Below are 13,583 nucleotides of genomic sequence, written 5' to 3'. Positions count from 1 at the left end.
GAGATACATTCTGTGGGGGCTTGGTAACCAGCTACAATGGGGCAGCCAGGATGTTTGGGTTTGTGAACTTTAGGAAGCAGGTAGAAGGTAGGGGTGCGGGGTGTCGGTGGGATCAGGAGGTTGATGGAGTCAGGTGAAAGATTTTGTAGGGGGCCTAAGGTTCTGAGGATTCCTTGAAGCTCCGCCTGGACATCAGGAATGGGACTACCTTTGCAAACTTTGTATGTGGTGTTGTCTGAAAGCTGATGCAGTCCCTCAGCCACATACTCCCAATGATCAAGTATCACGGTCGTGGAACCCTTGTCCGCCAGAAGAATGACAATGGATCGGTCAGCCTTCAGATCACGGATAGCCTGGGCTTCAGCAGTGGTGATGTTGGGAGTAGGATTAAGGTTTTTCAAGAAGGATTGAGAGGCAAGGCTGGAAGTGAGAAATTCCTGGAAGGTTTGGAGAGGGTGATTTTGAGGAAGAGGAGGTGGATCCTGCTGTGATGGAGGACGGAACTGTTCCAGGCAGGGTTCAATTTGGTTAGTGTCTTGGGGAGTTGGATCATTAGGAGTATTATTGAAACAGCAACACAACACATTAATGTACTGAAAAATTTAATGAAACAAACGGGTGTGGAAATACCCTTTGGTAAAGAAAGTAATGTCAAATATAAAGAACAAGACAACCTATTTAAACACCAGATATGAAACAGTAACGCCTGTGAACAGCTTTAAATACCTGGACAAAAGGTGTACAGCCAATGAGATAGATAAAGAAACTTTGAAAGCATGAATTTGAAAAATGGAAATGGCTCTTCAAATCACAAGAAATCAAATCACAAGAAATACTGAGTATACTATCATGACTGAAATATGTGTACTATAAAAATGCAATTAAAAGAGAAACTTGTTACATAATCAACTGGGTCCAGATTTATTAATTTCCTTTGCTCCTAGGATTCCTTCATCCTTCGTGAGTGTTGTCCCATTTCTTCCTAAGTCCATTTTCTTCTTTTTGCGGACCTCTTTCTCTCCAGAAATCACACCTTTTGTGTTGTTTCTTTAAAAATTATTCTGTTAATCTTTATGTTCATTCTAATTCCTGTGTTTTCCACATCTGTCAATTGCGGTGAAGCATGTAGGTTCAGATTTGTAGCTGTTTAGTAAGTTGAAGAGCTGTGTGGTAGGTTCATTATTATTCATTTGGTATATATGTCCATAAAACTGTAGTCTTCTTTAATAGAGCTCTCTGTTTGATCATAGATTGTATTCAACATTGCTACTACTTCTAGGTCCCATTATTTTTCTTACAATCCTTCTTTCCCCAAATCTTGTTAGTTTAAGTCATTCTGCTGCATACAGTGTTTCAGCCATACCATTGTTTCATAGTGTTGTAGTTTTGTGTTCCAGGACAAAGAAAGTTTTTTTTACCAAGTGGGGTAGAGCAGTGGTTAGCACACTGGACTCGCATTCTGGAGGACGACTGTTCAAGCCAGTGTCTGGCCATCCTAATGTACATTTTCCGTTATTTCCCTAAATCACTTAAGGCAAGTGCGTTAGACATGTAATAATGTTGTCACTAGAGTATCTGCACAATTCAGCATCTTTATTGTCTTCTCCTGATGCTTTGTTATTTTTAAGTTGTGTTATGATTTCTCTGCTTTCCTCTATTGTTTGTGGCTTTGAGTCTAGTTGTATTTGGGTTTCATTATCAAAATGAAATTCTTCTTTTGTTGAATTGCAGTTGTGTAGTCTGCAAGTATTCTGCAGTTTTCAGTTTTATTACATGCAGTCTTCTGTTGTTTTGAAACTGTAAACTGTAAATTTGGTAGTACTTCTTTAAACTATTTTGAATGTTTTGTAAAAGATTCTTGTGTTCTGCTTAAAGTGTGACTCACTTGAAATTAGTTGATCTCTTATTGTTCTCTCTTTATAATTATCTCATCACAATCAACATTCCACCAAGCATGTTACCATTTCTTTTTAAGAGGTATAGTTTCTCCTGCAGTCTCAATAATGTCTTTTTGAAGTTGTTGTCAACATTTAGGTATTCTTTTTTCCAAATGCATTTTGTAATTTATTTCTTAATATAACTTCTGTATAATGAACATTCTGGATTGGTACTGATTCTTTCTTCTAAATATTGGTCTAACCTTGAATTTAATGGTATAAGCTAGTGGTCTGAATCTAAACTAGTGGTCTTGGCAACTTTTACATTGAGCACTTCCACTACAGACTGTCTACTTATAGCAACATGATTCAATTGTTTTTCCACCACAAATCATTGTTTTTCAACAGAAATTTTATTTAGGGATACCCATATGGTTTGTTTTTTAGGAAGTTTTTTGAAGAATGTAGGTCTTAGTACTATGTTATGCTACCTGCATAGGTTTAAGAGTCTCTCTCCATTTGCATTGGTTCTCTGAAGTGCAGGGAATTTTCCTACTATTGATCTGTGCTGACGTTCTTTGCCAATTCTGTGTTTGATTTGTTGTTTAAGACATATTTCAGAATGCTCAGATTCATTCTTTGCACAATGTTGTAGGCCCCCAGAATCTGAATGTCTACTTTTCGTTTCCTTGGAAATGGGAGATTGAGTGCTTCTTGAGGTAAAATCTCTTACAAAGTAAATCTCCATTGTCGATTATTTGTTAATTTATGGGAACAAGTCCCCTAAACATGCTACTCAGGGTAAACATGCTACCCAAGGTTTCTTAGCTCTGAGGAATCTGTTTCCAGGTGTACTTCCGGTGTACAGATGGCAACCATTTCGCTAATTGTTGCAAGTCAGATGCATTGTGGACTTTTTCCTGTGTTGCTTTTTCCACTAGTTCCACTGTTCCGAGCTCCATTTTTTCCACCTTCCCTACTATTGGAAGTCTTCACTGTAACTGGGTCACGTGAGCCCTGTTCTTCTTCTTCTTCTTCTTCTTCTTCTTCTTCTCTCTCTTTTTTTAAATGAGGTTGTCCCTCCTACCCTTCCTCCTTCCTCATCACTTTCCTAATGAGGTGGCAGGCTTGGCACTGACGTAGCAGAGTTTGGGTCCAGATTATAAATTGGAAACTACATAAACAAATCAAACAAGAAAAATATTCTAAAACACAAAAAAATCAATAGAATCCACAAACACAGAATTTTGTTTTATGACCACACCCAAAAAATCAGTGACTCCAAATGGATGAAATGCACCTTCAACACCTTGGGCCTGAAGCTGAATACAAAAATACTCTGGTAGGTGATAACAAAAAACTAATCCAGAGGAAACAGGCATCCAAGCAGAAGACACAAAACCAAAACATCCAAAAAATATGGTTTAAATAGAAGAAAAAATTAATGAGTACAGGTGTCATAATGGTTGTAGGTTAACTTTGGTCCTCAGACTAAAGCAAGAAATAAATTAAAATGAATCAAGCTCTGAAAGCGTAAATCAAGTTGAGGCATGATCCTATAATTTTTATGTAGACCTACTTCAGCTGTAAAGTTCTGATTTGTTTTTGAGAAGTTCCTCTCCACTGTTGCTTTCATCTTCCATCTCCTGTACTGTTGTCTTCCATTATTCCATTTTCTTTCTTCAGCCTTCAATTGTGATTTAGCAAAATGTCTTCTCCACTCATCAGTCAGAGTTATTATGTTAACATTGCTGTTATTATGCAACTTTATAAATATTTGTTGACTATGCTTTAGACTTTTAGTAACCTTGTGTTTTAAGATAGTGGCTCAATATTGTACATTCTGTACTGAATAGCTCAATAGTAATTATTATTATTTCTTTTAAGATTCTTTCTTTGCAGACAGTTATTAAAAATCCTTGTGAACACTTGACAGTTTTTTGTTTGTGTGATATAGGGATAGAATTGATATTGTTACAGATGATCTTGTTGAGGCAAACCTACTGCTTAAATAACACCATCTGAAGATAACGGAGACTTTAATATAAACTTTTCTTCCTCACACAGAACATCGTTTTAAGCAAAGACCATTTAAAATCATTGTCATATTAATATAAAATTATGAGAACTTACATGAGTTTCTTGATTTCATCCTGCAAGGAAGTTGAAACCCCATATTCATCAGTCTAGCACACTTACAGAATAAGGGACAGCTGTCGATACAATGTTGAGGTGAAGTGTAAACAAGAACAAAAATACTTGGTGTCATGTGAACAGTTCACAAATTTTAAAAATAACCGATTGCATTTTGCATGTAATTTAGGTACTCTCACCATTATCATAGTGACTGTCAAAAATGCACTTATGTCCAAAACATGTACAGTGTAAGAAATGAAAGTTTATAGCAAATTCACAGTTGTTTGACAGTGGTCTCACTTAAACAATTTCTATTTGTTACAAGGCCTGTATTGTACACAACTGTTCATAAATTTTAACTCTTTTATTACTAATTTCTTTCAGAAAGGATCATATGTAAGGCTGTTTGGTATACAAGCAAAAAAATTTTCACTTCCGTTATCAGAATATAAGGACTGTGTAATCCTCAAAATTGATGGAAGAATCTTCAGTTTCGAATCAGTAGTTGGCAGTGAAAAGGCAAAGATCTCTGGGTAAGTAAGGAAAAAAATCATTTCCATAAACCATGTTTGCATAATATTAAAATAGATTGTAATCTTTGCATATTTACTGCACCATACGTCTATACTCTGGTGTGATGGAGTATGCCTCTGGTACCACTGTCTGATCCCCCTTCTTTGTTCCAGTCACAAATTGCGTACGGGAACAGGGGTTGTCAGTATTAGCTCGAAGATTTTCGCAATGTAGTAATCCCACAAGATGTATGTACAGGGAAGTAATATGTTGCCTGACTCTTCCCAGAATTTCAGTAGTAAATGCACAATAGCTCTCAGCATTGGAGAGACTCGAACATTTCTGTAATGCTTTAGCACCAACTAAACAACCCTGAGACGAAGCAAGCTGCTCTTCATTGGATCTTCTCTATCTCTTCTGTCAACCCAGTCTAATAAGCAAGGGTCCCAGACCGATGAGCAAGTGTTTTGTAAGCCACTTCTTTAGTGGCTGAATTACATTTCATTAAGATCCATGGAGAAGGAATAAAAACTTTGAGGTTTGCCGATGACATTGTAATTCCGTCAGAGACAGTAAAGGACCTGGAAGAGGAGTTGAACAGAATGGACAGTGTCTTGAAAGGAAGATATAGGATGAATATCAGTGAAAGCAAAACCAGGATAATGGAATGTAGTCGAATTAAATCAGGGGATGCTGAGGGAATTAGATTAGGAAATGAGACATTTGAAGTAGTTGATGAGTTTTTGCATTTGGGGAGCGAAATAACTGATGATCGTTGAAGTAGAGAGGGTATAAAATGTAAACTGACAATGGTAAGAAAAGCATTTCTGTAGAAGAGAAATTAGTTAACATTGAGTATACATTTAATAGTCAGGAAGTCTTTTCTGAAATTACTTATATGGCGTGTAGCCATATATGGAAGTGAAACATGGAGGATAAATATTTTAGACAAGAGAGGCTTTCAAAATGTGGTGCTGCAGAAGAATGCTGAAGATTTGGTGGATAGAACAAGTAACTGATGAGGAGGTACTTAATACAATGGGGGAGAAGAGTAATTTGTGGCACAACTTGATTAGAAGAAGGGATTGGTTGGTAGGACATGTTCTGAGGCTTCAAGGGATCACTAGTTTAGTATTGGAGGGCAGGGTGGAGGATAAAAATCCTAGAGACCAAGAGATGAATACACTTAAGCAGATTCAGAAGAATGTAAGTTGCAGTAGGTACTGGGAGATAAAGAGTAGCATGGAGAGCTGCATCAAACCAGTCTCTGGACTGAAGACCACAACAACAATAACAGCAACAAAAACAACAACAAGATTCTTCCAATGAATCCCAGCCTGACATCTGCTTTTCCTACAAGTTCTTTTTATGTGGTCTTTCCATTTTAGAATGCTCCAGGTAGTTTCCCATAAGTATTGTATGGCAATTACTGTTTCTAGTGATTGCCAATAGCACAATAGTAGAATAGTGGATTTCTTCACTTGCTCGTATTCAATACATTACATTTAGTTACGTTCACAGTCCAATGATCAGTATTCTATGGGTCTTCTGGCATTGTTACCTGCTTGTAGAGAATGACATCATTTGTGAATAACATTATCCAGTAGATGATTTATATATATGCATATATACATTATGAAAGTAACAGTCCTATCACATTTTCTTTGAGTACTCCTGAAATTGCCTTCTGTCAATTTTGTTCCATTAGAACGAAGAGTTGACTCCTCTCTGCTAGGGAGTCCTGAATTGATTCACAAATTAGGTCTGATACTTTGGGGTTAGCGTACATTTTGTTCACAAAATGACAGTGCAGAACTGTATGAAGCACCTTCCTGAAGTTGAAGAACGTAGCATCAGCCTGGATGCTGATATCTGTGGTGCTCTGGATCTTGTACATGGAAAGAGTGAGGTGAGTTTCACAAAATATCTGTTTGCAGAATCAGAGATTTTCATTCTCCAAAAATATTCTACAACAGGTTTATGTCCACAGTGTCGGCCTATAATTGTGTGTAATTTTCTTGAAACCGGGAATTATCTCCACTTTGTTCCAGTTGTTAGGTACCCTTCATTGGCAACAGTGCTGCAACAGGTGACAAGTTCTTCAGCATGGTATTTGTGGAATCTTACAGGAATCTCATCTGTTCCAAATGCCTTTCAATTATTAAGTGAGTGTAGTTGATTTTCTGTTCTGTGATCACTTACCATACCATCTGTCAGCATTTGTATGATGGTTGTAAGGAGGCACTGTATTACAATCTTCCACAGTGAAACACTTTTGGAAGAGCAATTTCAGTATTTCAGCTTTCGCTCTGTCATCTCTGTTTCAATGCCCTTATGGTCACTGAGTGATTGAACAATAATAAACTGACTGACTTTATATAAGACTAAATTTACTTAGGATTTTTGATCAGATTGGATGGCAAAATTTTACTTTCAGAGTTATTCAATGCTTCTTTCGTTGCTCTCCTTACACTCATTTTCATTTCATTCAGTTTTTCTTTGTCCCATAGCCTATAACTGTTGAAATGTGTGTTGAACCTCTCTCTGCTTTCGTAGCAGCTTTACAATGCAGTTACTAAACCACAGTTTCTCTTCCCCATCCTTTAAAATCTTGCTCAGCATGTACTTAACCTAAGGCACATTAAACAACACTTTTGAATTTCACCCCTTTGTATTGCACATCTTCATCCTCAGTAGTGAAAATTCGATGTTGACCACTCAGATTCTCTGCAGTTTGTGTCCTGTTACTCTTATTAAGCATAATTTTTTTCTACATTTCTTGACATTCGTTGTGAGAACTCTGGTGCCTGATACTAACACAGCCCTGTGATCACTGATACCCTCTGCTGTATTAGCTGATTCAAAAAGTTCTGGTCCAATTGCCACCAGGAGCTGTAGGGTATTACCCTCAGAAGTTGGTTCTCTGTATTTCTGCCCAACGTAATTTTTGGATGATACATTCAGAATAACATCACACAAATCCATGTCTGTGCCACTTGTTTTGATCACATGAGGCTCTATTTTTCCCCTTATTAAAGTACTGTGATCAGGAAATTTATTTACAATACTCTGCAAGCTCTCTGTGAAGCATTCTGCCACCACAACTCCCATTGCAGGTGGCATTTAGGCAGGTGCTGATACAAATCTACAACTGGCCATCTAGCTTTGGGTTTTATGTGGTTTAATTAATTTTATTAAGGCAAGTACGAGGATGGTTTATTTGAAAATGGCATGTCAATTTCTTCCCCAGGTTCAAGTTTGTGCTATGCCTTTAATGGCCTCTTTGTTGATGGGACATTAAATCCCGATTTTGTTTCATGTTTTCAACCCAGGCGCCTAACTATGCTTGTCATCTGTTCACTGTTTCCTTCATAAGTATTGTTCTGACTGTGTAACCATCAACTTTATTCATTCTAATTTTTGGACTGAGATTGTGCAATGGCAGCCTTGTGTGGTAAGTACTGTGCTGTGTTCCATCTGAACTTGCCAATTATGTCTGGTGATGGACAAAAATGTGTCAGATTTCAAACTGCATCAGTTTAACTATGGCAGCAGCCTACTAACTACCAGTGTTAGTACGCTGTCATACTTTTACAGTCAGAGTACGAGAGACTCTAAAAACTTGTCTGTGTGTGCTGGAAAGTTAGTCGAGATGACCGGAGGGTAGTTCCTAGCAAAAAGAACACAGCGTGTCACACTTAATGGAGAGATATCTTTAGATGCAAAAGTAACTCAGGCATACCATGAGGGTGTGTTGCAGAACCATTACTTTTCACATTATTTATATATGTGACCTCATGGATAACATAAGAAGTTTATCAGGCTCTTTGTGGATGGCTGTGTTATGTTCAGAAAAGTTGCAACAGTAGAAAATTGTATAGCGAATTTCAGGAAGTTCTGCAGATGCTTAGTGCAGGGACTGACAGTTGGCCCTCATCATAAACAAACGAATTATGCAGAAATGGACATAAAGAGCTGTTATTACACCATTGCACAACAGTCACTGGAAGTAGCCACATCCATTAAATATGTTGGACTACACATACAGAGCAGTTGAAAATGGAATAGCGACATAAACTAATTGCAGGTAATGCAGGCAACAGACGGAGACATTTTTTTTAGAGAATTCCCAGCATGTGCACTCCAGCCGTGAAGGGGTTGACTTACAAAACCCTCATTTGACCACTACTTGTCTGTGATCCACACCAGGTAGGATTGATAGGGGAAATAGAAAAGATCAAAAGAAAAGCAGCACATTTCAGAATAAGTTCATTTAGTAAGTGCAAAAGCATCACAGGAATGCTCGTCGGACTCCAGTGCCAGGCTCTAAGAGTGAGAGACACTGTGGGTCAATGTTAAAATTCTGAGAGTGTACATTCCTGGCAGAGTCAATGAAATTATAGCTTCCTCTTACATATATCTTGTGAAAAGGCTATGATGGTAAGAGCAGAAATTTACATTCATACAGAGACTTATCGACAATCGTCAATCATTCTTTCACTGAACTGACTGGAACACAAAATACTCTGTGCTATACACCATATATAGGCTCATGGTGTATAGATGTAGGTGTAGGTTGAGAGACCCAATAAAATCACAGAACAATGAGACTATTGGCAGCCCATTCATTTGTTCACTCTATCTCATTGTACTCTATAAATCTAGTCACAAAGGAGAACTGTTGGGTATATAGGACAACTTCATCTACACGTTAAAATGCAGAAGCAAGCACTACAAGCTGCTTCTGTAAACTGTACTAGCAAAAAAATTATGACTGTTGCTAGTTTACATACAATGATAATTGTTAGAATTACTTGTAGATTATTTTATTTGGAGAAGAGCACCTACCGTATTTACTCGAATCCAAGCCGCACTTTTTTTCCGATTTTTGTAATCCAAAAAACTGCCTGTGGCTTAGAATCGAGTGCAAAGGAAATGGAAGTTCTGAAAAATGTTGGTAGGTGCCGCCAGAACTAACTTCTGCTGTCGAATATATGTAGCGCTACACTGGCATACTTCGCAGGCACAAAGATAAATACTGGCGCCAAAACCTCTGCGTCAGTAAATAAATTTTTTTTAAAAAAAGGTGTAAGACGAGCTTTTTTCTCCGCCCCGAGTTTCGACCACTGCATTTTCATACATTATCCAACGAAGTAAATACAAATTCCGTGTTGTTCATGTTCGAATGTAGCAGCATTTCAATGTAGTACGAAAATCCGACTGGCAAGACTATTTGGGATGTTTGTCAATATGGCCAACTCTACGTTCTGAATTTTTTCCTACCTGTGAGAAGAGATGGTTGCTAATAGGAACTTTTATGAATTGCGAATCACATGCAGTATTTTCTTCAACATAAGAATAATACGGGTATAAACATTTTGCCATGTATTCTAGTTTGCTGCTATCTCATTTAAATCCTGTCTACGTAATAACCTACGAAACTAGTGTGAGACAGCAGCAAATGCGGAAGAATATACATATCATGTCATGTTTATATTCGTATTATTCTGATGCCTAATAGTGATACAATCAGAAATGAAGCACGGCAATTGACTAGATTTTTAAATCTAAGATGACTAATTTCTGTGCAGAATGTAATGTACAAAAGAGGCATCTGCAAAGATTTTCAAACTGAGAAAAATTTTAGCTAAACTGTCGTTCAGAACATCTGCCATACGCAGTCTATTATTTGGTTCTTGTTGATCATTATCAAAGAAAGCAGCAGTATAATTAACAACAAATAGCAGTCTCTTGCCATTGTTTCGCTAATGAGACAATTCCTTAAAGCTTAACTGCTAAGCTTACGACTCGAACCAAACTACTGTAGCTGTATCGTCATTTATTCTACCTAAATTGTGTCGCATATTACAATAGACCAACTTTGTTTCGATTTGTAGGTGCGGCCTAAAACTTTTCTCTCCCCTTGAATTTTGAGTCTCAAATTTCAGGTGTGGCTTAGATTCGGGAAATTTTTTTTTCCTTGATTTCGAGTCTCATTTTTCAGGTGCAGCTTAGATTCGAGTAAATACGGTACTCTAAAAGGCTACTGCTCATTCTCGTACTCTGCTCAGCTGCTGTCCTTACGCTGAAGAGCCAAAGAAACTGGTTGCACCTGCCTGATATCATGTAGGGCCCCTGCGAGCATGCAGAAGTGCCGCAACATGACATGGCATGGACTCGACTACTGTCTGAAGTAGTGCTGGAGGGAACTAACACCATGAATCCTGCAGGGCTGTCCAAAAATGTATAAGAGTATGAGGGGGTGAAGAGCTCTTCTGGACAGCACATGGCAAGGCATCCCAGATACACTTAATAATGTTAATGTCTGGGGAGTTTGGTGGCCAGCAGAAGTGTTTAAACTCAGAAAAGTGTTTGTGGAGCCACTCTGTACCAATTCTGGATGTGTGGGGTGTTGCATTGTCCTGCTGGAATTGCCCAAGTCGCTCAAATGCGCAATGGACATGAATGGTTGCAGGTATGTGTCACCTGTTGGAGTCATATCTAGACATATCAGGGGTCCCACACCAATCCAACTGCACAGTCCCTACACCATTACAGAGCATCCACCAGCTTGAACGGTCCCCTGCTGAGATGCAGTGTCCACGGATTCATGAGGTTGTCTCCACACCCGTACACATCCATCCGCTCGATGCAATTTGAAATGAGACTCGTCCAACCAGGCAACATGTTTCCAGTCATCAACAGTCCAATGTCAGTATTGACGGGCCCAGGCGAGGCATAGAGTTTTGTGATGTGCAGTCATCAAGGTTACACAACTGGGCCTTCGGCTCCAAAGGCCCATATCGATGATGTTTCATGAAAAGGTTTGCTTGCTGGCACTTGTTGATGCCCCAGCATTGAAATCTGCACCAATTTGCGGAATGGTTGCACTTTTGTCACACTGAACAATTCTCTTCAGTCGTCGTTGCTTCCGTTCTTGCAAGATCTTTTTCCGCCCGAAGTGAAGTCGGAGATTTCATGTTTTACCGGATTCCTGATATTCACGGTACACTCATGAAATTGTCATACAGGAAAATCCCCACTTTATCACTACCTCGGAGATGCTGTGTCCGATTGCTACTGCGCCGACTATAACACCAGGTTCAAACTCACTTAAATCTTGATAACCTGCCGTTTTAGCAGCGGTAAACAATATAACAACTGCACCAGACACTTGTAGTCTTATATAGGCGGTGCCGACCACAGCACTGTATTCTGCCTGTTTACATATATCTGTATTTGAATACGCATGTCTATATCAGTTTCTTTTGCACTTTAGTGTATTTCATATTGTATGTCCTGCACTTGGGCAGGATGGGAAATGAGTGGAACGTGGGGCAGCTGGTCGTGTTGGGGGGACTTCAAAACAAAAGAGTGATTCCAGTCTCTAGTGTAGGTTTTTATTTATCCAAAAGCCTATGCCTAAGGGGTACACTAAACCCAGACTCGCTACGACAACAGGATGCTGGCACAGTTAAATTAAGAGGCATTGCGTTCCCAAAGGGAGGAACCGGAGGACACATCCTGTCACGGAGCGAGCTAGCAGGCAAGAGAGAATTCTGAATACTCATGCAGTCTCACTGACCCATCAGGTACGCACCACCTGACCGCCCCCCCAATCCTCCTATTGGTGCGCAGTAGCTATCTCTCCACCAGCAGTACTCAAACATAGCATCCTTGGTTAGCTGTGCTACTGTGGGATGATGATCATGTGGACTGGGCAGGGGTGTTTTGTAAAATATTGTACTATGCCATCCCAGGCTCAGCCACTGTCTTATAAAAGAGGCAGTACCATATATCAAATGAAAGACGATTAAAATGGATCCTAATAATGAGTTACAAGTCAAGTGTAGACCTTGTTACAAAATTAAGAAAAATTGTAGAGAAATGGTCTTGATGCAGGCATGCTGATGAGATGCCATCGGAGTGAGTGTGGTGTCAGGAAGACAACTGCAGTCAGAGCTGGTGGATGGCTCGAGGGCGCAGTTGAGGCAGCAGCTGAATGGCACGCGGCAGGGCTCGGGCACCATGGTTTAGGTCTGCGGTTGAAACCAACAGCGCTGGTACTGCTGTACAGTGATCAGCAGGCTCGGTCAATAGACCTCACAGATTGCAGGTAACTGTAATACACAAGTGCAAGTTTCACATCAATGGGGTGCCTAGGGAAGAATTCAGTGTATGGGCCTTACAAGTAACTGTAGCACAGTTACTACTAATGTGAATGTCACATGATGGGATTTGTAAAGCAAATAAAGATTGTTAGACAATCTCTGTGACTGTGGTGTGAAAAAAATCTGTAATTGTCTATGTTTTTTAATAAAAGTTGCAAAATAATCCTTGTGTCTGATATGCAGGACTTTCAATGTACAAATACAAATAATCCTTGATACACTATTATTCACTACAGTGACCTGTATGACCCCACACCATGATACAAAATTTGAGCATTTAAAGGGAACATGAATGCAATAACACAGATCACTAATCTCTACATCTTAAAGTAAGTGAGAGCCATGTCTGAAGTGTGCCCAGGTATTAACCATGATATTCACCCAATGGCTGTTGCTCAGGTATTGGCAGAGGTCATGCCTTAAAACATGTACAGTAGCCATGGGGATACAAGATCCATACAATAAGATAAACCAGCATTGGAGTTGGTGGGACAGACGTAGCACTAGGAATAAATATTTGGTGCTTGCAATCTCTGGCATTCCATTCAATGATATGCACAGTTCCACAATCAAGAGTGATTCATCCATGTTCTTTAACTAATAGTTTGTTAACAGACTCTAAAAGTCAAGTCCTAGAATTATTGGGTAATACCAGCAAGCTGTTTAGGTGTGGTAACACATTAGGTACTTCAAGCAGATATAAAATAAAGGGTTCAGAGTAGCATTGTGGGAATAGATTAAATGAGCAGAAAGCTTAACAGTGGGCAGAGTCCACTGTTAGCTATATGACCCGATAAGTCTGAGACACTTCCACTCGCTTGACGAAAGATCTGTACCTAAAGACTGGAAAGTTGCACAGGTCAGACCAATATTCAAGAAAGGCTGT

At 39.1% G+C, this 13,583-nt stretch overlaps 1 protein-coding gene across 1 annotated transcript in view; it reads left to right on the top strand.

The window, feature by feature from the left end:
- Positions 1 to 13,583, top strand: part of LOC124619021 — a 218,060-nt gene that overhangs the window by 127,573 nt on the left and 76,904 nt on the right. The window contains exon 7 of the mRNA XM_047145393.1: positions 4,398 to 4,546. Coding sequence (XP_047001349.1) covers positions 4,398 to 4,546 — 149 coding nt within the window. The remainder of the gene's footprint in view (positions 1 to 4,397; positions 4,547 to 13,583) is intronic.

This window comes from Schistocerca americana, chromosome 1 (assembly GCF_021461395.2).
Source record: "Schistocerca americana isolate TAMUIC-IGC-003095 chromosome 1, iqSchAmer2.1, whole genome shotgun sequence".
Lineage (NCBI taxonomy): Eukaryota > Metazoa > Arthropoda > Insecta > Orthoptera > Acrididae > Schistocerca > Schistocerca americana.
Note: the sequence above shows the minus strand (reverse complement) of the source record. Positions and strands in the feature narration are given on the sequence as shown.